General features: G+C 33.7%; 1 protein-coding gene across 4 annotated transcripts in view; it reads left to right on the top strand.

The window, feature by feature from the left end:
- LOC118197748 (uncharacterized) overlaps positions 1-25,672 on the top strand; it is a 429,345-nt gene that overhangs the window by 97,360 nt on the left and 306,313 nt on the right. For all 4 annotated transcript variants that reach the window (XM_085815784.1, XM_085815785.1, XM_085815783.1 and 1 more), the window contains exon 3: positions 1,884-1,986. In XM_085815784.1, the coding sequence (XP_085671910.1) occupies positions 1,884-1,986 (103 nt within the window). The remainder of the gene's footprint in view (positions 1-1,883; positions 1,987-25,672) is intronic.

The raw sequence follows: 25,672 nt of genomic DNA, 5'->3' as shown, positions 1-25,672 counted from the left end.
TATTGTTAGTCCAAATGGGCTTTGTCCCTGAAGGACTGTTGTTTTCGTTTTGCGATTTTGCGTTGAATCACTATAAATGTCCGTTTCACTTTTCAAACTGTTGCCATCAAATGTTAGAGTCTTGCATTATATTTGAAGAAATTAAATAAGGAAAAATCTGCATAAATGTATGTCTGTTTCTCACATTGTGATAAAACAACGATACATAGACTCATCAAATTTTGAAGGACGTAATCCTCCTGCGAATATAAGCATGCGGAAGACCAAATTTGAAATTTGAAATTTGTTTTATTATGGATTTCATATTTTGTAAAACTTTAATGAAATTTGAGTAACAAACTCAACGATTTAAAAGCGAGCAATGGCAACACTCTACGGCGGTGAGAAAAAACCTTTTTATCTTCAGCGGGCGCTGAACTGCGTATCAGAAATTCTAAGATATGCTCATTTTAAAATTATTTTGCGACATTGCTACTGAACTGAATTTTATGGTTTAAATGCAAAGAACATGATATTTAATAAATAAAGATAGCACACAAAACGGTAAAAAAACGCCCCTTTGGACGTAATTTTAAATCTGAAACCTTTCAGATTTTTTATTATTTTATATAAATATATGATTTATCAGTAGAGATTATCAGTAAAAATAGCCAAGGTGGAATAGTGAAGCATTTTAGAGGATGCTAGATGAATATACATTTAGGGGATACATACACATGGGAACGTGACATTGTTTAGTATATTATTTAAAAAGTGAAAAAACATGTTCTGTAGTTCTATAAAAATGCTGAATTGTATATATTCTGAATAAAACGTATTTTTATTTAAATTAATCTGAAGCAAAAGTAAAAAATATAATATTCTCAAGAAATGCATCTAATGCTTTTGAATAGCTTAGTTTGTTAATCCATAACGGCACATTAAATTTTAAACATTAATATCTTACATTTTGACGAATGGCAACAAACTCGATTGAAAAGTGAAACAACGCAAAATCACGTTTCGATAGTAAATAGCCCTTTTGGACTTACAAGAATAAAAGTATCAAAAATGCATAGAATACAAAAGAAACAATAACAATACGTGTGCTAGTGCATGAAAAATGCATATTTTATTTTCGGGATAGTCCATTACTTTCAAATAAGAATTTTAAAGTTATTTCCGCCATCCGCTTGTATACGTGACTATGGAAACAGCAGCTGCGGAAAAAAAAGGCGACTTGTTTATCCCCCCCCTAATGTTTCACTTCTGTTTAGTGTGTTTTGCTTCGCGAAAGGGCACGAATGACAGTTGTCTGGAGCTACAAACGAGGAGAAAATATTTACTGCGAGACGATGATGATATGAATTAATATTGCAAATAAAGAGGGGTAACAACGGCCTTGAAGTGCTTATTTTAAAGTAACAGACTATAGCAAGATGGTCAATGCTAAACTTATGAGAACCTAAACTTGCAATAATGTATATCGCCTTAAAGCTTTAAATTAAAAAAGTTAAGGCGGTATATATTAAAAAAATTATTTACAAACAAAAAATTTTTTGAATAAAAAATAATTGTTGATCATAAATAATTCAAAAATAGTCTTCTATTCTGTGAGGTTAAAATTATTGCAGTGCAAAGGTTTTAAATAAACTGCATGTCAACCAAGCACACACTCTAACCCAAAACATTATACATGCCTTTTTATCTTAAATTTTAAATAATCGCATACAATAACAATTTATAATTTTAAAATTTATTTGTTAATTATCATTTTTTTGGTTTCCTAAAAAAATTAAGTATATATAATCGTATACATTTGTAAGATATATGTGTAGATTTATCTATATCTATTTCTTTTAGCTTATATATATATATATATAAGATAGTCTGTGTCTTTCCAGGCATGCAGACACAGAGGAGATTACATTCCCCGCTTCTGTGGAACTTCCCAGAAGACATGTCACATTCTACTCTGATGTGGATAGCGATTCTTCCTTATCTGGGGTACGTTACGCTAAAATACGTTCATTTTTCATTTGACTGTCATCCAGTTCCGTTTTGAAAGCAAGACGTTTGAAATATACCGTTTTCGTTAATAGATAAAATTCTTCGTATCTGACTTTTAGAGGTTAATCTCTTAATAGCTTTTCAAACTTACTTTTAAATGCGTGAGCGATTATTGACAACTTTTGTATACTTCTTCATTCAGCACAAGACTTGAATTTTTTATAAGCTTTATTTATATTTATATACCTAGAACATAAATATATTCTATAATATGTTGTGATATGTATGTGTGGAGGGAGAGAGTTAATTTGCGTATACGGGGGGCGATCTTGCTGCTGTGGCGTTTCTAGAATATTATTGTGTTCTTATATAAAATCGAACCATTTGGAAACAGAGAAATCACCAAGAAATCCCTAAAATGTGGAAGTTGTGGTTGAGGCGTGTTGTATCTTTATTTTCTGCTTTGCATGTTTCTGTAAATATTAAACGTATGTGATTATTTTAAATATATATGCTGGCTTTTAGAAAGAAGTGTGTTGTTTTAAGTACATCCCCTAGACACCAAGATAAGCACCAGCTTTCGTTAATATTCGTTGATAGATAAATATAAATTACTTACTATTATTTACTAATAGATAAAATTATTCTTATCTGGTATTTATGAGCAGTTCTTAAAGCTTTTCGAAACTTAAGCGGAAACGTTTAAAGACTTCTCTCAGAGAGTCTATTTTATTAAACACAATGTTTGAAACTCTGCTTTCGTGAAAATTTTGATAACATTTTACGTGCTCTAAACATATGCATGTGCATTAAAATCTATTACTTAATTTAAAATATGAAATAAGGTTTCCAAGAGTATATATCATTTAAATATATCTGCATCAAGTAATAAAATATATTTGATGATACCTTCCATGATATATATCAATAAAACGTGCAAGCGTATGGTAAGTTGACTATAGTACGTGCAGCTAATCAAATATGCACGGTTGAAAAAGATCCAACACATGGATGTGAATGGATTTTCAGTTTATAAAAACAGGCATATTTATATCTGATGCAAACAACAGTCTTTGTTGGTCAAAAACCAAGTATAGAGAATGAGTTGTGAAGAGAATGAGTTGTGAAGTATGATGAGATCTCTGTGAAGTGTTTATTATGCAAAAGGCATTGAGAGTGCTTTTATTGAATTAAATAACTCAAAAAGAGCATGAACAAAATTAATACGTTTCAATGTGTTCACCATTAGCAGCATGATGGGCATAATGTGTAATTTCAGTCCATATTTCGACAAGAACCGTCTGGTGTAAGGCTTTCGATTGTTTGTGTGATTCTGTGATTGAGGTAGTCAAGATATCAATGCTTTCACTGTAAAAGGGCATGGAAGAAGTCTAGTGAGGTAAGACTAGGACTTTTGTTGGCCATGGAACAGATTTGTTTCTGTTAAACCATAGCCCTAGAATACAACAACTGAACTCGCTTGGTCTTTAACAAGATGTTGCACCTCCCTATTTGCAAAATAGAGAGGTGCAGCATTTTATTAAAGATCTATAACTCAGCGGTTTCCATTCCTATTTTATCGATTTGAAAGAGTAGAAAGATCTACAGCAAGTTTGAGTACACGTTGACGGTGATATTAGTTTTAACAAAGAGAGAAGGTGTATGCAGGACGTAGCTCAGTACTTATGTACATTAAAGTTTGGATATGCGTGTAATTACAGCGTTAGGGAAAGCACATTATGAGCAATAATTTGAATTCTTTATTTGGTGTATATTTTCTGAAATTTTCGTTTTGAAACAGCGTTAATTGAAAATTAGTTGGAGCAGAACCCTCTCCCACAACATTTGCATATTCTTACAAACGATCCAAATTTTTAGATTTTGGCGCATGATCGACAACTTTCCTATCAGCATATGATCGACACGACAGTCTGGTGTCGATCGTATGCTTCTGCGCAAGGTAAGTGAGGGGAAAAAAATGGTACAGTTCTATATCTCCCGTTCTACTGGGCCGATTGACGAAATTTAGCTTGCGTTTTTCATGTCTTGAAAGCGCGATTTAGGGGATATATTAGATTTATATACAGCATTGTTCTAATGATAGGATATGAGGGCCTCCTGGCAGACATACTCGCCGTATGTCTTATTTGCGGGCTGCGCCAGAGCAAGCTAGAAACAGCACCTTTAACAAACAGACATAAAGAACATACCTAAAAAACAAAATTAAAATTAAAATCCCTACTGCAACCTTATCATTATTAATCTTCTCCATCATTTTCCTGGCAAATTTTTTCAGTCTTCTAAAACCATTTAAAATATCATATATATGAAAAACATCATTTTTCTTAAACTCGTTCCTGATATCAGTAAAATATTTACATGTTTTCACATAATGCTCCGCAGTGCCCGGTTCTTTACAGATATCACAGAGGTCAGACTCTTGTAATTTAAACCTTTTAAAATAGAAAGGTAAACGGCAATGACCTGTAACGATTTGGTTAACGTCAATGAATAACATAAACCTTTTTTAAGTTTAACAAATTTCATATAACCTTTATTTCGATCAGACCTTTCCCACTCCTCCCTCCATTTATCATAAATATAATTTTTTATAATAGCCACAGCTTTCCTTGTTGATCCCTGTACATCAATATCACGATCATTAACATCGGTAATTGCGTCCTTGGCCAGTGCGTCTGCCCTCTCATTTTCAAAATGTCCAACGTATGCCTTCACCCAATTAAACACAATATTTTGATATTCTCTCAAGTCTTTATATAATTCTCTAATGTCTACCATTGAAGTGTTGTCTTGATCAAGTTGTGAGAGAGCTTGAAGAACTGTAAGAATAAATATGTATATAATTAAGAGTCTTCTTAATCCATTTCAGTGAATAAAAAATAGCCGCCATAGCTTCCGCTTGATAAACTGAGTTACAAATAATTAAGACACAATAACACGCCGAATAAATACTAATTCAGAAGTCAAACAACAAAAATCAGCGTTAATTTACAAAATTTTCACAGGACTAGTTTCGATGGTTTTACCGAACCATCATCTTCAGCTGCAAAACCGCAAATGAACAAGATAGGAAATAATGTTTAGATAAGATAAGAAAGCCTGGACAAGAATAAGCAAGTGGCGCCATCTGTTGGCGAAACCAGAACTAAAACATAATTTCTCTAAAAGCCGAAGGCAAATTTGGATTGGAATTAGGATCGTTAACTAGAACAGAAAGATTTTTATGAATGTGAAATGCCTCTAGAAAATCCAGTTCTCCAATGGAAGATGTTTTTTGAATAATTTTGGCAGCGGAAAAATTGAAAGTGTGATTTTCGGACCAACAATGTTGAGCAACAGAAGACTTCTGTGTTTCCTTTTTTCTAACATATGCTTCATGTTCTTTGACGCGAAATTTTAAGGCTCTCCTAGTTTGGCCAATGTAAATTAAACCGCACTGGCAAGGAATCCTATAAATACCCCAGGAATTCATATCCGGAATGGGGTCCTTGAGTATAGAAGTTGGAATTTTATTGATGGGAGAGTAAACAACCCGAAAGTTAAATTTCTGCAAAATATGTGCAACTTTATAGCTAATTGATGGAAAGAAGGGAATGACAACAGAATTTTTATAATCTCCTAAAATAAGAGTGTGGCTTTTAGTGTGTTGAGATGAGAATTTTTTAACTGCTTGATTAATAATGTTGGGTGAAAAGCCCCTGTCAATAGCTATTGCTTTTAAATAATTTAGTTCTTCATCAAGGGCTAGTTTGGAGGAGCAAACTTGAAGAGCACGGAAAACATAGGAATAAAATGAAGCTAACTTTTGTTTAGTCGGATGACATGATTTAAAGTGTGGTGGAAGGCAAACCGATGAAGGTTTACGGTAAACTGTAGTACTGAAGTTGGATGTGTTACGTGTGACCAGAATGTCGAGAAACGGAAGAGAATTGCAAGTCTCAAGTTCAAATAGTCATTTTGTAAATTAACGCTGATTTTTGTTGTTTGACTTCTGAATGAGTTACAAATATTGAGTTTAAATTTATTATTCTCAATCTCTGTTGCATAATAATATATAATATATGCGAAAGCAATGGCGTCTCGCAGACCTGACTCGTCTGTATAAATGTCAATTTCTCCTATTTTTGGAGCATCCAAATAATACGGAATAAAAATTCTTTCAGCAGGGTGAATCAAATTTAAATCAAATTTTTCAAAAGCACACCGTGTTACAATAGAATCTCCATATAATTTAAAATCAATATTTCCTGTTCTTAAACGAAATTTACCATAATAAAAAACAAATAGTTTGGAGAGAGGGGGCACACCAGCCAGTGTTCGGTGTACGACGATCCTATCCTCGTGATATAGTAAAAAGTACTTTTTTGGCTCTCATTTAAAAGTATTTGCTCACTCCCTGCATGGCGATGTACAACACTACGGGGGAAAAAAATAGGCAGTTCCTATATCTCCCGTTCGCGTAATGGCAGACCGCACATTGAGTTAAACAATGTTAAGCAAATTTCGCTTACTGCGCATGCACCTTTAGCACGGGGAGAAATATTGGCGACTAAGCAACCCTACGCTAGCTTATTCGTGATCTCCATGGCTGTCGAGTGTGTTCGAGCGATGTTTACAATTGCAATGTTGTGGAACTTTGCTTATTAGTTATTTTAACGTCCATACCGATTGCACTTGCTTATTTTTATAATATATATTTCATTTTAATTTGTCAATAACAGTGCATTTAATATTTGTTAACATATGTTCGTAATAATTCGTTATTTAAATGTAATTTGCTTACATGTTATAATTCAGTAATTGTAAACTGGAGTATCTCGCTTAGTTTGTTAGCGTATATTCGCGCTTTTATTTTCTCATTTCAAAGAATTTAATAACTAGCATTAAGGAATTGTAAAATTTCTTCAGTGTTATTTGCAAGCACTTGTTATATTCCTCAGTGTTTCTTATGTACGAATGGAACGTATGGTAAATTCTGAATTGTTTTTATTGCTTAAAAGTATAATGAATAAATTTTCAACTAATATATCATAAATTTCAGTCTTTTTCTGAACGAAAATTTGTACAGTTCCAAAGGAATGTGCAGAATTTCATAAGTATTATATTTTACATTTTGAATGCAAACACTGCTTGACATTACTTAGCAATAATTTCAGCTTTTCTAGTTGTTTGAGCAGTACAGTAAAAAATAGTATTTTAACAGAGTAATTAATTTACATTTACATTATACTCTACGAAGGTTTAAACGCCAGATTTGTTTACAATCAGATGGCGGTACATCTACCATATACCGTATTTATCTTCTTTTCAAATCGCGCCAACATAGTAATTACGCCAAATTGTTTTCTGGGCATGCGCAGTATGCGACATTCCTTTAACACTCTTCAACTCAATGTGCGGTCTGCCATTACGCCTCCCGTTCTACTGGGTTCATTGACAAAATTTAACTTGCGTTTTTCATGTCTCGAAACAGCGACTTAGGATATGTATTAGATTTATATATAGCATTGTTTTAATATCGGTATTTTGACACAAAATCAGATTCTTCCTGAAATGACATGCCAATTTTTTCCATATTTCGATTCTGCGACTCAAATTACGCCAAACTGTCAAGTTTTGTAAAAAATGGTGTGACTTTGGAAAAAATGGTAGGAATGGTGTGACTTTTTTGTGCTCCCGCACATTGGAAGGGAAAGGAAAATTGGTTGCCATATATTAAGAAGCTCGCCATGTGAATTATTCTTAGCCCAAACTGAAAAAAATTTACCAAGATAAAGTTTTGGATTTCTCCGTAAATTTCGCACCAAATTTTACAAAATTTAATGTTTAGGCATAATTTGAGACGTAGAATCGATATATATATATATATATAAGTATGTTATTTCAGAAAAAGTCCGAGTTTTGTGTCAAAATACCTACGTTAAAACAATGCTATATATAAATCTAATATATATCCTAAGTCGCGCTTTCGAGACATGAAAAACGCAATTTGAATTTCGCCAATCGGCTCAGTAGAACGGAGGATATAGAACAGTTCTTTCTTTCTTTCTTTTTTTTCGCAGTGTATCAATACGCATTAATTCTGTTATTCACTGCCACATCGTTACCATTTTTTTTCCCCTATCGTATTGATCATATCAACCGTATGCCATATGTCGATCTAATTCGACATTTATTTCCGTGCAATGTCGATCCTATGATTTTCAACTGTGAACCGTTCAAAAATGTCTGGAAAGAGGTATCCTTTCTCAGAATCCATCGTTATCTTCCCAATAATATTACGCGTCCGTAACTAATCTTGAAATGAGGCCTTTGATTATATTCTAATTTACCCAAGACACTTTGATGAATGATGATACCATGATGATAATAAATAAGAAATCCAACCGAAAAATTACCCTGATCAATACCAAAAACTCGAAGTAACTCTGCGTAAAGTTAATTATAATTAATTTTATTTTCTTTAAGAAGGAAAAGAAGAGTAAAATCGGTTGCATTTCATCCGAGTATCTGTTGGTGACACTAGCAGTTCATTATCGACTAAATACACAACGGCAGATGAACCTTGATTTTCCACCTGGTTTTGGAAGATACTGACATCATAAGGAGAGGCTCTTATTAGGTCACGCGTGGCTTAACCATTGTTTTGCAATCGCAACTTTTTCGTGATGATGCTGTTTTCAAAAGAGTTATGGAACATAGCGTGTATTTAAACTATAAACTGCTGCTTACCATTATTTCTGCAATCTGTTTCACTAAGTCACGGTCTATTGTTATCACGTAGAGGATCTTTGCTTAAATCATAGGTTGGGTTGCCTCTGTGTTTAAAGAGGTACTGAAGACTAATTTGTCAAGAGAATGTATATGTTTATTGGCTTCACATATTTAGTTCTTTGTAAGCTGTAATAATGACATATTTTCAGTGCCATAATGACCATCATGTCGTTGAAAGCGTATCCCAAGTGGGAACAATGTAGATAGATTCGCTACGCTATTAATATAATCAAATAATTAAGTGGGATAATGAGATTTAATATGTTCGTAAAAAAGCGTTTGATTGTAGTAATTTAAATAATTTATAATTAACATGGCATGAAGTAAATCTCTGGTTTTATAACAATGGATAAATTTACACTCTTCGATGTCAGAGTCTATAAAAACTGACTCTGTTAATGTAATTGAATAATTAAGTGAAATAACGAGTTTTAATTTGTTAGTAATAAAGCATTTCATCATAATTATTTAAGTAATTTATAATTAACTCGGAATGAAGTGAATCTGTGATACTCAAACAATAAGTTTATATTATTCACTAATGTCCGAGTCTATAAACTACTGATCACAAACAGCATCCGCATGCTTCAATATTCAAGGCAAATAGGTCTTACTTTTTGTGCTGTTATGTCTAATGTAATGTAAAACATAATCTGATTATTTTAATCGATAATCATGACAGATTTGAAGTTATCGGCGCCTATGTATGTTCATTTATTACAAAAAGGCTCTTAAAGATTTTAAAAAAAAATAATCTCTTAGTCGGGGCTGTTAAGAAACGTGCGTGAAAATTTGGAATTGGGGGAAAAAACAGTTTATTTGTATAAACGTACGTGACATACGTGAAGTAATTATGATCTTTCAGACTCTTAGTTAAATTTATTCGTTTAGCTTTTAAGAGTGATTTTATTTCTTATCCAATATTAAAATAAAATTCGAGAGACAATATTGTCACCAAAGCTTCGGACATTCGCAACAATGTTCATAAATTCAGAAACGAATTTTATGAGGTGTTCTTTTTATGATTTTCCCTTTTAATTTTCCTTTATTATATCAACCTTTTAAATTCAGGTCATCTTATCATCAAGTCAGTCAGCCTTTAAAAACCTGAAGAATTTATGCTTAAAACATAGCCTTATGATCATCCACAATTCCTTTGCCGTTGGTGCCCTTAGTTTCATAATAATCACGTGGTTGAACAATGTAACAAATCTTAGAACAATTTTGTATCATAATAATATGCATTTTAACATGTGCTAAATGTCTGATGGGGGAAAAAATTCAAAAAGATATTTTTTTTAAACTTCTTCGTCGTCCGTAACGTGTATAGCGCGTTCGAGTGAAACTTCTGAGCGGCCTTAACACGCTTCAAGCGTTCTTCTACATTTTAAAACTTTTAAACGTTTAAAATGATTTCTAAATGTTTACTCGTTTGAGTTTTTATTTTTGTTTGCTCTAATACCTCCTAGAGGGCAGTACTAATCAAGCATTCTATTTCTAATTGAATTCCCCCCCCCCGGGTTTTATAAATATTCGCGCCATTATACATAAGATACAAGACAGTGAAAGATCTTCAACGTCTACTCAGCAGAAAAAGAGAAAAAAATGTTGTGACTTGGAAAGACAAGAAAGATATACGTTTGATAAGTACGGTCCATAATAACTCTATGATTGATGGTGAAACACGGAAAAGAACTGGGGAAGAGAAAAAAAAAAAAAAAAAAAAAAAAAAAAAACAATAATTGTAAAGGATTACAACAACAAAATGGGAGGAGTGGCCTGCATGGATCAGATGTTATCAAATTAATCCTGCTGTTAGAAATAAGCAGAGATATTATTACTCTTCCGTTATGCTTTATTTCCTTATAATTTTACTTAATATTCATTTACATTCATACACTACGAAAGTCATGTATGTACAGAGAAAACAACATTACACGCTGCGAAGAACAAAAAGCCCGCTGGGGAGAAATTTTCGCGGACAGGAGAGGACTGCGAAAGGATTAATTCCACAAAAGTAATGTTTGAATATCCTTTTCCGAAAAGCAAAATGTCTGATAGTAAAGAATGTACAATGCTTCTATTTCATGGCGATAAAAATTTAGACTTAATAATTTTAATTAAATAAACACATAAAATTTGCAAAACTAATGTGGGAAAATAAAGATTTCCGATTTTTAAAGATTTAGACGGGAAACTGCAGAGCAATTGTTGACAGTATCAGTAAAATTAATAAATAGTGTTAATTCAATAGTAACCAAGAAATATTAATGAACAAATAGCTGATAAATAATGCAAAGGAACTAACGAATACAGTCCCTCAATTTCTCTAGCTTAACTAAGTAGTTAACAAAAAAATAATAATAATAACAATAAGTAAAAAAATTCTTGGATTATTTCAGATGAAATACATAGAACATTCACTCCTTAATATATTAAATAACTTTAAAGATGATGATAAATGATTGATGAGTTATAAATGTTGTAATTAAATTTAATTGACATATCATTAAACTTCATTCCTTTTTCATATTTTTTAAGTAAGTTGAAATAGAAAAGACAAAAGCATGCAAATATAGAATTTAAAAAAGTAACATAAACTAATGTAGATTTTGAATAAAATTCTATTGATTTGAAAGGCCCTCAGCTGCCGAGGGTTAATGTTGCTGAACACTGATAGTTCGATCCCAAGCGAACAGGTAGAGCGGTGTTTTGGGGTTTTACCCGTGTGTAGCATGGATACAAGCCAATTTCCCAAAGTCCTCTGTAGAGGCATCCAGCCTTAAGCAGATAGCTCTCGAGGAATTTGACATAATCAAATAAACCAAATCAACTCATCTACCGATTTGTGAAGAATAAAACATATATTCCCTTTCTTCAGAAGCAAGAATTCTGCAGGTTTAAAGGCTGTTTTCCGCATAATTTTCAGTTGTAGTGCTTTTATAGTTCCGATACAAATGATCTTTTATAGTTTCTGATACAAATGTACAAATAATACATATAATGTAGAATAGGTACCAGTTCAAAGCAGTCAAATTTTGGTTTAGCTTAAAAGTTTGGATTTTTGTCGCTATTCAAGCTTTTAAACGTAAAAAGGTTCCATAATTTGGCTTCTATACATTAAAAGGTTAATCTAGGGAAGTCGAATTATGGAGATTTTAAAAGTTTAATTGTATACCCCTAGGATGTGGGCTCTTATTAGCAAAAGACAAACAAAGAGCAGTTTATATTGAAATTATTTAATATTTCGTGTAATAATAGTAAACTCACAGTATTGAAGCATTTTGTGTTTACATTAAGATCTTGTTTAACATTGATGTGATAAAACACAGTTTCTTCCAACTCCTGAAACAGCGCTAAATTTAAGATGTTTCCCTATAACGCGGGTATACTCGTTTCTCAAGACGCTTAATTTGATCTGATTTAGTGTTATCGACGAATATTTACTTTCTATTTGCGATATCGAATGTTTTCGAATATCGATAAATAATAACTGAAGGATTTCATTTATCGAGTGATTTTGCTCAATTTGAACGTTTGAATATTTTGCAGCTATCAATACATGGAAAATGTTCGATAGCATTATTTGGTAGGACGATAATATTTATTCGGCAATTCACAGGAATATTCGTGTATTCAGGAGGTGTTGAAGGGTTAGCACATGCAACTAGCCCTTGGAATTCCGAGGTTCGAAACATGGCGAAGGCACAGCTTACGTTCTTACATCGAACTACTTAATAGTCTCTATAGAGACGGAGAACTAAAATGTGGAGGACGATAATTCTTCATCCCTTTAATTTAATCGATTGTGTCTCGTGTTTTTCCGCAGTTGCCCTTTAAGTTGTGAAGAACGTAAGTAAATTTCGCATTCTTTCCCATGTATGCAGTGGTAGCGTAAGGAGTGGGTTTGTCTAGTTAGCGCTGGATGACTCGTGTTCGAATCCAGGCGAGGTCACTATTGATTTTTCATATTTCCTTCTTTGAAAAACATGATAAATTCTAAATATATATCCTGACTAAAGCTGGCATGAATACGGAGAAAAGGTGTGAGTGGTAGATATTAGCCATGAAGAATAAACAAACAACAAACGTGCAAACTTGGTATACATTTTACCGAAAAAATATGCAGTTATTATTTGTTTAATTTTATAAAATTTCTTTATTAGTTCGCACTTTGACGCGAGAGCAAAAACCACCAATGAATTTATTTTATTTTAATTGACGAATTGTTTCATGAAAGAAAAAGAAAATAACAGAGGACTCTTGACAGCTTCATAAAAAAATCGAGGATTTCGCGATGATTTTTTAAATGCAATAAAGTAAAATGCTTACAAGGTGTCCTAAAAAAATGTTTGCACTCTTTGAACGCTAACAGGAGTATTTTAACCAGCAAAATTGTAACTTTTTTTCGATTACGCGTGGTGTTAAATATTTTATATATCACACGTTTTTTCGATTACTCGTGCTAAGGTAAAAGAAATTCAAAAACGGTAGCCATTGACAGCAATACATCATCTGCAACGCCACAGAACGGTAATGGTCAGCAATAGTGGGTATGACTGAAACGGAAGGGAAAGCATAATAACATCCCATGACATATCTTGTCAGTGATATTTGTAGTGTACCTAAACCATCCTTTTCTCCCCCCCCCTCTAGATCCCGCATCATCAGATGAGTAACAGATTCTTCCCTCCATCATCTTTGTAAAAGAAATTCAGCAAAGACAATTTCCTTTTAATAAAAAGAAGTCTTTTTAATAAAAAAGCTGTATTCTTTCATTTTGCACACAGTGTCCCGGTAATACTTTGAACTCGCTTAACGTTGCTTGAAAGGAAGCACAAGAAATGACCCGAAAAAAAGCAATTAAGTTTTTTTAATTATCTTGAAATCGTTTAACGGTCGGCTTATCTGTTAAAAGCAATAAAGTTGTGTACTCTGATGCCTGCCTCCTGGCGACAGAATTAAAAATAACAAAATGCTACATGAGCTTATATACACTAAACATCACCATCGCTTCTTCAAACGCGAAATGTCAGGACATCTATTGATCAGTCAGGACCAGTGTAAAGATCGTGACTTGTAAAGATCATGACTTGTGAAGATCGTGACTTAAAGAGAACGTGAAATATAAATAATAGGACAAGAACTTGCATTTTACGGTGTGGCAACAAGAAGAGGATTCGAAAGATTTATATATATATATATATTTTTTTAGAGAGTTAGGATTGTGAATATTTTAATAGTTGTAAGAGTTTTAACTGCAGTAGTTAAGAGTTTAAAATTTTGATAGTTTAGAGCTGCAGTATTTATTTATTTTTTTTTTTTTTTGGTTCTGTTTTAAAATTTAAATAAAAGTATTTTGTTTATTCTGAAAAATTAGCTTTATTCTTCCTACAAGATTCAATATTCATTATATTGAAATAAGGAAAGGATTTTTACTACCAGTCAGGACCAGTCAGGTCCAGTCAGGACATCTATTGATGTTCAAAACGTATAAACATTACATTCGAACACTATATATTATGCATATTACATATGATTACTGTAACAAGTTAACGATCATTAAAGTAAAACTCGTTTATTCGTAATTGCATGTTCCTGTGTACTATGTAGTAAATAACTTCGTTTAACGCTCTTTTGTATAATCTTTCAGAATTTTTATTTCTAGGAATGCACTGTAAACGTTAATTTGTTTGTTAGTGTATCTTTGTACACTTACCCTGAGAAATTTTCTAGTCTTACCGATATCCCAAAACATTAAATTTCATTCGATGCTAATACACTTTATTATTAGTACAACTATATTTTATTTTTAGTTTTATATTCCTCTTTTATGTAAATATGTTACAAAATTAATGCTTCTAAATTACGTATTGAAGCATGAAAAATTAATTTTGTTGTTATTATTAAAAAATAAAAGTAATCTAGTTAATGATGAATGTGGGATTGTATCTGTGAAACATTGGAAAAGACCAGGTAGCATCATTAATCGGCAACTGGAAAGAACTGTTATTATGTGGAGCCAAGTAGCTCATTAAGAATAATGGGTGGCAGTTCTTTTATTGATGAAAATATTTCGACGCCAGTGGTAAACAATGTGGCTCCTATGTAACCTTACCCCAGATCGAAGGCATCACAAAGAATGCAGTCCAAGAGTCTTGTTCCTCTATCCCTCTTCTGAGTCGAAGGATCGTGCTTCTACTTTGCATAAATACGCAGCAGAGTGAGGGCTGGAAGTTGTTCTACTGTGCTGCTAGTTGAAGAACGCTGTCGATCTCGATGCGCCACTTATAATTGGTAATCAGCACCATTTTCTGTTGGTGTCTGCAACATGAGGATGTTAATGGCAATGTTTGCCGATATATGGCACCAGTAAATGTCGATGTCCTTTCCTCTGTTTTGCTTGGGTCAGAGGCCATTGCTCGGGCTTCATCGAATCGTAACACGATTGTCCAAGCAGTTGCTGTAAAAGTATTCTCTGCTGCAAGAGCGATGTCTTTTTTTGTGCAGCGAGCAAAACTGCCACAAAAATCATAACATGCCTATATCTTTTCGTTGATTCGTGTCTTTGTGCCTTTGAAAAATCATCCTGCTAGTGTGGGATTTGTCTGTACTAAATACCATGCAAATGTGTTACTGTGACAAGACGCACTAGCATGCAATAATTTCCTCTATTCTTTTTCACCTAAGAAGCGACTGAGAACATGTACGAGACCCAGTTGACCAAATCCAGGTACTGATGAAGTATCGTGCACTTCATTTTTCACTGGCCAGTGTAGAGAACTCTTAAGACATTCGAAGCAAAAAACGTGAAAAATCAGCAGCTCTGTCTTCGGGATTCTAACCATGGGTTTGTCAACTGCCAGCTGAGTGTGCTTAACCACTTATGACAGGAAAACACGCACTTGGGAATAAATTCAATACAACTCTATTATGTAAGCTTACAGTTTCAAAAATAATAATTCATTGAAATTCTATGCATAAAATAACCTTTTTCTTTATGGTGGATAATAATTATGTCATTTCAAGTTTCAATTCCCGCAGAATTCCTATTTGAATGAAATACTGATCAAAATTGAATGAAATACTGATCAATTTAGCACCGCTTGTTTTGACAACTTTATAATTCGTGTATAAGTGATTTACGATTGCTGCACTGCAGAATGATATCTAATTGTAAAGCTGGTATGAAGGTAATTTGGCCAGGAATTTCCGGTTCAGACATCATTCCGTAAATTCTAATTAATTATTATTAACTCGAAATTTGAGTGAGAATGAACTGTTGGGTCTGAAAATTAATGATTAGTCGCCAGACCTATAAAATGCGATTTAATAATTAATTTTATCGGAACAAATAACCAATTGGAAATCGAGATGAGACATGAGTCAAATGATAATAAATTTTCCAGGTGAAATTGTTGCGCAACTACTCGAAATATCTTCACCGATGATGAAAAGCTGCTCCAATTTTAATTCATCCAGCCATTACTCCTTTTCTGTTACTTGACATTAATCTTAGTAAAAGCTTTCGCAGCATTTTATTCTTGGTCTTTCTATGTGTCTTTTAATAGCTTTTATCGATTAAGAAGTGCTTTTTGGCCCGCTGAGCTAAGTAGGGCTTTTAACTAATACGCAACTTCTAGTCGCTGAAACGCAGACATTCTAGGAAGGAGACTTTGTTAACTAATGATTTCCTTTTCTTTTCAAGAGAACTAGTACATAATATAATTGAGCCTGGCCTTGAAGAGAAATGGAGGCACAGGAATGTTTTATGATGAGCGATGGAGAAATTTTGGTAAACTGGATATTGCAACACAAGCATCTTTTGGCGAAATGTCAACTAAAGTGTACTACAATATGTCGACCCAAAAGGTATAAATAACTCCCTGCAGTCGTCCCCACATACTTCTATGGCTTTGTCTTCATAACCTAAATAAATCTACTTATTACCCCTCCTGTTATTGCAACATATTTGTAGCATTCCTTTTCATTAAATGTAATGAAATTCCATCTTATACCAACATACGTAAACATTTACATTCTTAACTTCAAAGCGGTAAATATTTGTGTAAGAATTGTTTTTGTTTTAAATTTTTAATGCTTAAATACGTAGTTGATATCAAACTCAATCTAACACACACACACACACACATATACATTAATTGAGAACATTATGTTATTTTTGGAAGTACGAAATGATTAACTGTATTGTCACTAAATTCAAGTACGAAATTCAAACCACGGATCTTCCAATGTTAGCTGGATGTACTAACTACTTACACCACGAGAGCACGCACGGGAGAATGAGCTAATTCTTTATGTTGTGCTATCTGCTTTTATGCATTTCCCAAGAAAAAAATCGTTTTATTAAATCACTTTATATGTAAGATAATTAAGTGTCATTTATACATATTTATTTCCATGATAGTACTGGAGAATTTCAACTTGTGAAAAACGTCTTTAGCATGGATATTATATCGCGTATGAATGGCATTATGAACATAAAACTACCCGCAGGAATTTGTTATTAAACATGCAAAAGTTAGCAGAAAATTATTTCTGTAGCGTCCTTGAAAATGGCCACTGACGACTAATTAAGAGTCTTCATCAATTTAAGTAGTGTAATGATTTTTATTGGTTGAATTATGTTTTTTTTAGTGGTTTAATTGCGGTATATTTTCGCTAGTAAATCTAAATCATACTGAACATTTTTGACGTAAGCAGTGCTTTTTCTTCATCCTAAAAAATTATGCCTAAAATTTTCTAGGCAATTTTAAGAGCTTTAAGCTTTTGGGAACGAGACCTATCGTTCCCACCTATCGAGATCTATCGACCTATCCTTTGCAGGCCATGCCCTTCTATTTCGTTTCTTGGTTATTGTGGTGAAGCCGTGTTTCATCTTCTGCGGAGTCACGATAAAAATTTTGGCATGTAATTACAGTTATCAAGAACATTCCTGACGTTAACATTCTGGATACCCATCTGGCGCAGACTGTCGATATCCGAAGTTTTCATGCAAGATTGTTTTCACTGATTCATCACTGATGTCCGCTTCCATAGCAATTTGAGAATCTATCACTCTGTTTTTCAGTATCCTTCCGCTTAGACCTAATGTTTTTTAGTAATCTTATCCACGCTATGGATTGGTCTGCAATCATCTTCGAATGATGCTTTCTCCTGTTTTGGCATGGCAGCAATTCTTTTTGTGACGGTGGTGCAGTAAGCTATTCTTTTCGCCATCGAAGAACAGCTGCCTCATTGGGTTATGTGATCATCACCCGATTGGATCTCGTTGATAGCATAAGAGAAAACTAGAGTCCTCCTAGATTTGACTACGTAAAGTAAGGAATACTGAAAGAAGGATTACTTCCGCCCCGGATATATCTGGGTATACCCATACGGAACTGAGTGCCAACCCAGCAGGGAGATGCCAGAGAGGGCCATCCCATGGTAACACAACTCCGTGGAGACGGTAAATTTAATGTTCTATTTCTGAAAAAACAAAGGGGGGTTACAACATGGGCACGGTTACGGGGCCTGAAGAGTTGCTAACATTCTATTGTCATACTGCATAAATCAAGTAATAGGGAATTACAACTGAATATGAAAATACTTACACTGTTGTTGCATTACATATGATTAAGAGATACAAGTGCGTAGATTTACATAGAGTTGCAAAGTTAGTAATAGACATTCATATGATATTGGTACAATTATATATATAGAAATCCAAACAATATATAGAGAAATGCTAGTGGTTACCACCAACAAGGTACAGACAGAACAGTGTAGGAGCTTTACGAGTTCTATTTCTGAAAAAAATTTTCATGATGTTGAGAGTTATTTACTAAATGGTGAAAAGTATTAATGACCGCTTACCTTGAGTATTGGAAAGTTGCTGTTGCTTTCAAGGAGGTACTCTGACATTGTAGAGTGCAATGGGCATAATTAGCGATTGCAACTATAATATCATGAAAATTTATCGATGTCATACCTTCTATCATCAAGAAACCTTTTATCAGACGCTATTTGAGATTTTGATTATTAACAGAAATCGCTGAATGACATAATTTAACAACTGCTTAAAAATCAAATAAAAACACTTGCTATGTGTGCTGGTTTAGTTATATATTCAAAGAATGATGCAATCATTGCACAATTTATCATCCCAGAAGTACACTTAAAACTCATTGAATGCCCTTTAAAAATAAAGGCTGCTCTTTTATTTTGTAATGGGAAATATTTGTGTACTTTTGTTAATTTCTGAGCTCTATATTTCTGCACTAGTCAAGCTACGAGTATGCTCATTCGATTGAATATTGTCACTTTCGTACGGGTAAACATCACTCAACACTTCCGTAATGTTACGACATAGCACTCGTATTAAAAATTTATGATGATGTATGAATTCTCTGCGCATAATATTTAAATAACAAAAATTTTTAAGATTCTATCTTCAAGGGTATAAAATATTATATGCAACAATACAATGTTAAATTTGTACAAAATTGTATTGGAAATTTAGTACTGTAATACAAGTATATTGTTAAATTTTCCTTTAACTAAAAGCATGAAATAGGTGCATTTCGCATGTACAAAATTTACCTACTTAATTAATGATATTAATTCCAGTTCACGTTCTCCCAGTACTTTCAAAATTCTAATAATATTTTTTTGTTCTTTGTACATGCTACTATGCGCATTTCCTCTCTGCACAGACCATTGATTTACTCAGTCATTTGATTGTTTTCTCCACCCGCACTAAAAATTGCTTTCCCTCCAGATGAAGAGGAAATTCATCTCAGCTCTTCCTCAAAATTTCTGGACTTTTCTTTTATATCTACATCAGTCTGAGTCCTTGCCCTTGCCTTGAATTTATCTAAGATCTTTCAAGTCTTTCCAAACTTAAATCGAAAAAATTCATCAGCATAATTTCTGTCATAATTTCCATTTAAAAGTACCTTCAAAATCAAATTTCTGCAACTAAATAAGCGACGCTTCAAACATGGATGACACATTATTTAAATAGATCTTTGAGGTTAGATGGATTTTATAATTACTGGTAAATAATGATAATTCCTTGAAGTGGTATTCATAGAAGAAATAGGTTGTTTCCTTAGAACATACTTCTATGATTTGTTTTACGTTTCTTGGGTCTCGTGATAGGTATTTTAAGACGAGAAGAATTGGTCAAGGTTGTCGAGTAGCTAGGTCATTTGGAACAAATTGCTGTCTGGCTTTAACAACAAGATGAGATCCTAGGATTTCTCATACAGCTATTACAACGTCCACTGGAGTACAAAATTGTGTTAAAAATGGTTAATGCAAATGAGCCGGATCAAAGTAGTTTATTTTACAGTAGCCTCAGATCAGAGAAACGCTTTTCAAAACTGGTTCTATTAATATATAAGTTTTAAATTTTGGCAAACAAATTCCTGTTCTTAAAAAGAGTAATTACTGAACCTTTTTGATTGACAACGCACATGACTGCCCTGCGACACAAAAATTTAAAATATTATGATTATTATTATTTAAATTATTATTCTTGCTACTAAACAGAGTGCCGCAAATGAAAGTAACTCGAATTTAAATGCAAGAAAAACCTTTAAGAACAGAACCCATTTGCGAATGAGGACACCAACAAGATGGAGCAACAACAATATGTACAACTTCCAGTTCAATGGATCGCACTCATGAAATGTTCTCTTCTGGTATAGTCATCAGCAGAGCCCAAGATGACTCAAACTGGCTACCCACATCACTAAACCTTGCAGTGTGTATTTACTATTTGCAACAAGAATTGAAGAGCTGCAGCTGAATTTTAGTTATATTTTCGAACCTAACACTGCAATCGACCTTCAACAGTCTCCTATACTACTCTAAAGTACAACGTAGTAAACTGCGGAATAACTTTATGGCTTCAACATTTCCTAATCACCATATCATTTCTGCAATTTCTGAACTGTATATCATGTTAGCATATTACTCAAGCTTCTTTCATAAATGATTGATCAAGACAATTCCTGTGTAGACCAGCTTCCCTACTAACGCAGTAAGTAAAGATTACTTTTGTTTGCGCCACCTTGTATTAATACATCGTGTGCTTGCTGTGTTCCACAGAGTTTTTCAAGAATGTTCTTATGATAGACTAAATTCAAAATTTTGCGACATCCGTACTGGAGTTTCACAGCATATGAATATTCGGGACACATTGCTTGAAAACCACTGAACTAGCATGTTTCATTTCAGTATGAGTATATTCGAATTCTGCTTAATCGAAAGTATATAAAATGCATCCATAGAATATCAGGGATGCCATAGTTAAAAAAGCATTCGCTTTACATATAAGAAGATTAATGGTTTTGTTGAGAAAAGTGTATAACTATGTTATTTTATTTCTTAATGAAATTTTAACATCTCAGTAGGCAAGTGAAAATAGATCACAAATTATGTGGTTGTTTTTTATCATTCTGAGTTGACAGGATATCGATTACACCATAAATTCATCATGACTAAGAAACAGTAAGCGCATTTCATTGCTAAAGGTGATAGTTCCCTATCACCTGTGGGTACCATACAGGTGATAGTTCAGCTTTTACTTAGGACCATCCTAATATTGAAGGAAAGTTCTCAAAAGATAGACCGCTGAAGTTTCCTACCACCTTCTACTATCAATCTCTCGAGAGGACTTTCAGTCTGACAGTATTTTAAGTGAACCTTTGTAGCAAAGACAATATACATTTATAGACATCTATGCCTTCTCCGGGACTCGGACACAGGCCTAAGACTACCGAAGATGGCTGTCCTATAGGGTGATTCCTGTTGTAAGGCAATATATATAAAGGTTTTGCAGACTTTTCTTATTCCCCGAGTCTCATCGATATGAAATACATATATGCCAAATTTCAACAAGATTGGCTAATATTTAGAGTTTTCAACTTTGAACCGTTTTCTAAAATAGGCACAAATTACGATTTTTCGATGCTAATTACTTTTATTGCAAAAAACTAGAAGTCACAAACTTAAAAAAAATGTTAAAACTAGATACTAAGATTAATAGGTGTTATGATAGGTAAAATATGTGCTAAATTAATCAGCTCTGAACGATTCAACTTTGAATCAACTTTGCAATCTTTTCTTTTGCTTCGCTTGGTGAAAACTTTCCTGTGATGCTTGACTACCCTCAATAAGAACTGTTTTTGTCGTTCGTCCCTAAACGATTCGCCAAAATATTTTTATCAGAGTAATTCCTCTTTTTGCGGTATCACTGACCACTTTAAAAGACTTCTCAAGAGAATCACTGTAGTATTCTGTCACGTCGTGGATCCCAAGTAATTCAAAGAACGTCTTTATTTTATTAGTAAGTAAAATGGCTCACGTCTTCAAAAAGTAGGTTTTTTTACCCTCTGATAGTTTCGCTTTCGTTTTCTTTGCAGGTTGATTTCTAAATTTCCTTTCCATATTTTCCTTATCATCGTTTGTCCCAAAAAAGCCAATCTTATGTTTGTTTCTGACCGATACCAAAGCTGTCTCTCAGCAACTGTGAGAACACTTTTTGACGCCTGTGTCTGGCTTAAGTACTCAGAAGTGTAGTATACCTAAATCATTCTCTGGAGTCAATCGAGTTAAAACTGCCTCGTACCAAAAGCAAACATATATGAGGGTGACAAAATGTGCAACCTGTTCATTCGTTTCGGTTGTCGTTGAGGAATATTCAATTGTTTAGTAAAGAGGACAGTTTTAAGTGCATATATTGCTTTTGCCATCCGCCTTGCTTGATGCAGAGTCCCTGGGATCCTGAAATTGAAACGCTTTGACACTAACCTCTTAGGTACAGAAGTGAGAGTTGTAATAACTCTTTGTAGACTGCTCTGGATGATTTCCGTCTTTTAGGACTTTCTGGATAACTCTCTTTAGTCTTCTCTTGGACGACTTCCGTCTTTTAGGATTTTCTGGATAACATTCTTTAGTCTTCTCTTGGATGACTTCCGTCTTTTAGGACATTCTGGATGTAGTTAATCATTTTCATTCGTTGTTCTTATAGATAGTCTTGAACAGGACTTTCTTCGTCCAGCATTGTCGTATATGACTTTTTATCAAGTGAAGCCCAAACACTTGTGAAATATCTGAATGTCAGGACCACTTGATGGTATGCCACAGAACTCCACAAATACTTCTTTTAGGTCATGGGTGTGATGGCGGCAAACCAGCCACAACAATATTCGTCCCAAATTCCCTCACATTTCTGGTGCATGTCCCTTGGATCAGTCCCGTATTAGATGCTGTAGTACATTAGTACAAATAACTTTAATATTAGAAAGTTCACTAGTTTGAGATAAAAGTAATCAATGTGTGCAACTCTTGAATATTATCCAATTATCTTGAAATTTGGCGTAGATTTCTTTTACATCACTGAGATTAGGGGCGTAAGCAAAGTTCCAAAAATAATATCTTTGGAAAAATGATACACTCTACTGTCATATCAACATATGAATGGGGCGGTTTCATAAAACATTATTTTATGATTTAAAAAATAAGATTGTCTGTTAACAGAAATGGGCTCTGAACTTTTAAAACAATGAATTCTGAAAACATACGATAAACAATATATACTACTGTAAAACTATACAGGTTTCAATATAATAGGATATGACGGATGGGGGGTAATTTATTCTTGATTTCAGATTAATTGATTTTATGTAATAAATTTGGGAAGAAACTGTTGAATGCTATCTTAAATATATAGTGTCTGTGTGGCAAGGGGACACTCAAAATACACAGTGAGCTGGAAGTTCTCTATAGAGGTTTGCGATAGGGAGAGAGGGGTGGGAGACCCTCGGAGAGCTCAGCCGAAGCGTTTATCCTTAAAATTGGAGCGGAACTGCACATACGACCAATAGTTCATTTCTGGTGTCCAGCCCTCTTCTGCCAGTACCTCTCTCTAGGAAAAGATGTCTTCGTGATGAGATTTCTAAGGGAAAGAATCTATCCTTTAATTTCCGCGTGTTTATTTTACAGAACAGAAAAACCGCGAAGATTTCATTCATCTAGCCATCTCAGATTGATCGCAGATAGAATTATTTGCCAAAGGAGTAAGCTTCTATCATAGAGTAATAAGCCTAATTTGTTTGAATATGTTGAAACGCTATATCACCCACATCGCATTTGCATAGTGATCACCATTTCTATTTGAAAATATTTCGTAATAATTAAATTTTGTTTATTATCACAAATTTAGCCTACAGGAAAGCTTTTATTTTCTTTCTTATGTGTGAAGAAATTTTATTAATATTCTTATTAATAACGCGTTTAATATAATATAGTAGTATGTCGTATCTGTGTTATACGCTGAAATTCGGCATGAATTATATCACATTTTCTTAGTGAGTGTAAATATTTTGAGAATGTTATGTACCCTATATGAATTTTCTTTACTGATAAGAGAGAGTACTGGGGACTACGAATTATAAAATTTCATAACTTCACATTGAAATTTTGTTTAGATAGGATCTTACTGTATTATGAAAACTGAATGAAATGTGTTTATTATTTGTTGTTTTTTTCCATTGAAGTCATTGTTCAGATACTTTGTATCAAGTGCTTTGTTTTCCTATCCCTGATTTTAAGTGTCTTGTTTTTTAATCTTCAACAAAAATAAGTTAGTATTGGGTAATGAATTTTTTTCAAACAATATCAATCCGAAACTGTGTCAGTTCACAATTGTAGATGTGATTCTACTGAAAAGGTAGTATTTATGCAACTCTTATTAAATAAAAATTCCAGTAAGGACTTTGTCAAATCGGTTGTACAGGTCTTGGTGATATGTAAATACACAAAGTACTTATTTGACTTCGAACGTAGTATAGAAGATAATACTCGTATTTTACAAAGGAAATTTAAATCTCACGTTTATAAAACAGGATTCCAATCTCCCGATTTAAAACAATACAAGATAAAATGACAGATGTTGTTGTTGTCTTATTCATATTACATGGAACAATAGTTGCCAGAGCCTACTCCTAAGAGAGGTTGGACTTCTATTTTCCACCCCCAATTTTGAGGAAGAGCACTTTGGGAGGGGGGATCCCCAAAGAGCTCTTCCTCAAAATTGGGGTTCCTTTACCTAGGGGGGGGATACAGGGGATCCTCCCACTCCTTCCACCAACCCACAGAGGACTTTCGGCTCGCTGCATATTTAGAGTGCCGCCATGCCGCACCGACACTAATTTACAAACATCCAAGTCTTCTCCGGCATTCGAACCCGGGCCCTTCGGTACCGTAGTAGGCTCCCCTAACCACTGTATCGTCTGAGCGGCAATCGACAGATGTGAACGTTAGATAAGTATACACATTACGTTAGATAAATTATACAACTAATACTATAAACTAATTAATACTAGAATGTTAAATATATACGTTAAATAACGGTGTATACTCTACACATGAATTCTAGTTGTTTTCCAAATGTGTATTTGTCTAACATTTCGAAAGAAATAGGTTTCTAATTAAATGTAATAAACTCTTCCTGTACGTCATCTCATCTAAAAGTTCCTGTGTAAGACTAATTTGTAGACGATAATATGTTAAAACACTGATTACTTTTAAGCAACCCCTTTGTGCAAGAGGAAAACATATGCAAAGGAACAAAGTAAAATGCAAGCATGTTTGAAAGAAATGTGTTACAACTCGTGCAAGGTTCCATGGGACTCCGGCAGTAAAAAATAAATTGGAAAGTTAAATACCACGCCACCATTCTCCGAGGAGAAGGCAGCTGTTGCATTTTGATACCAATTGCTTTTTACTTTCTTCAGTTAAGAAAAAGGTTTTGAAGTGCTCCTCTGAGATTTTAAAACAGCTGTCTAATCAATTTTTTTTTTTTTTTTTATGT

This window comes from Stegodyphus dumicola, chromosome 4 (assembly GCF_044657685.1).
Source record: "Stegodyphus dumicola isolate Sdum_Otavi_A_Nest chromosome 4, ASM4465768v1".
Lineage (NCBI taxonomy): Eukaryota > Metazoa > Arthropoda > Arachnida > Araneae > Eresidae > Stegodyphus > Stegodyphus dumicola.
The sequence above is the reverse complement of the archived record's forward strand: the minus strand, read 5'-3'. Positions and strand labels throughout refer to the sequence as shown.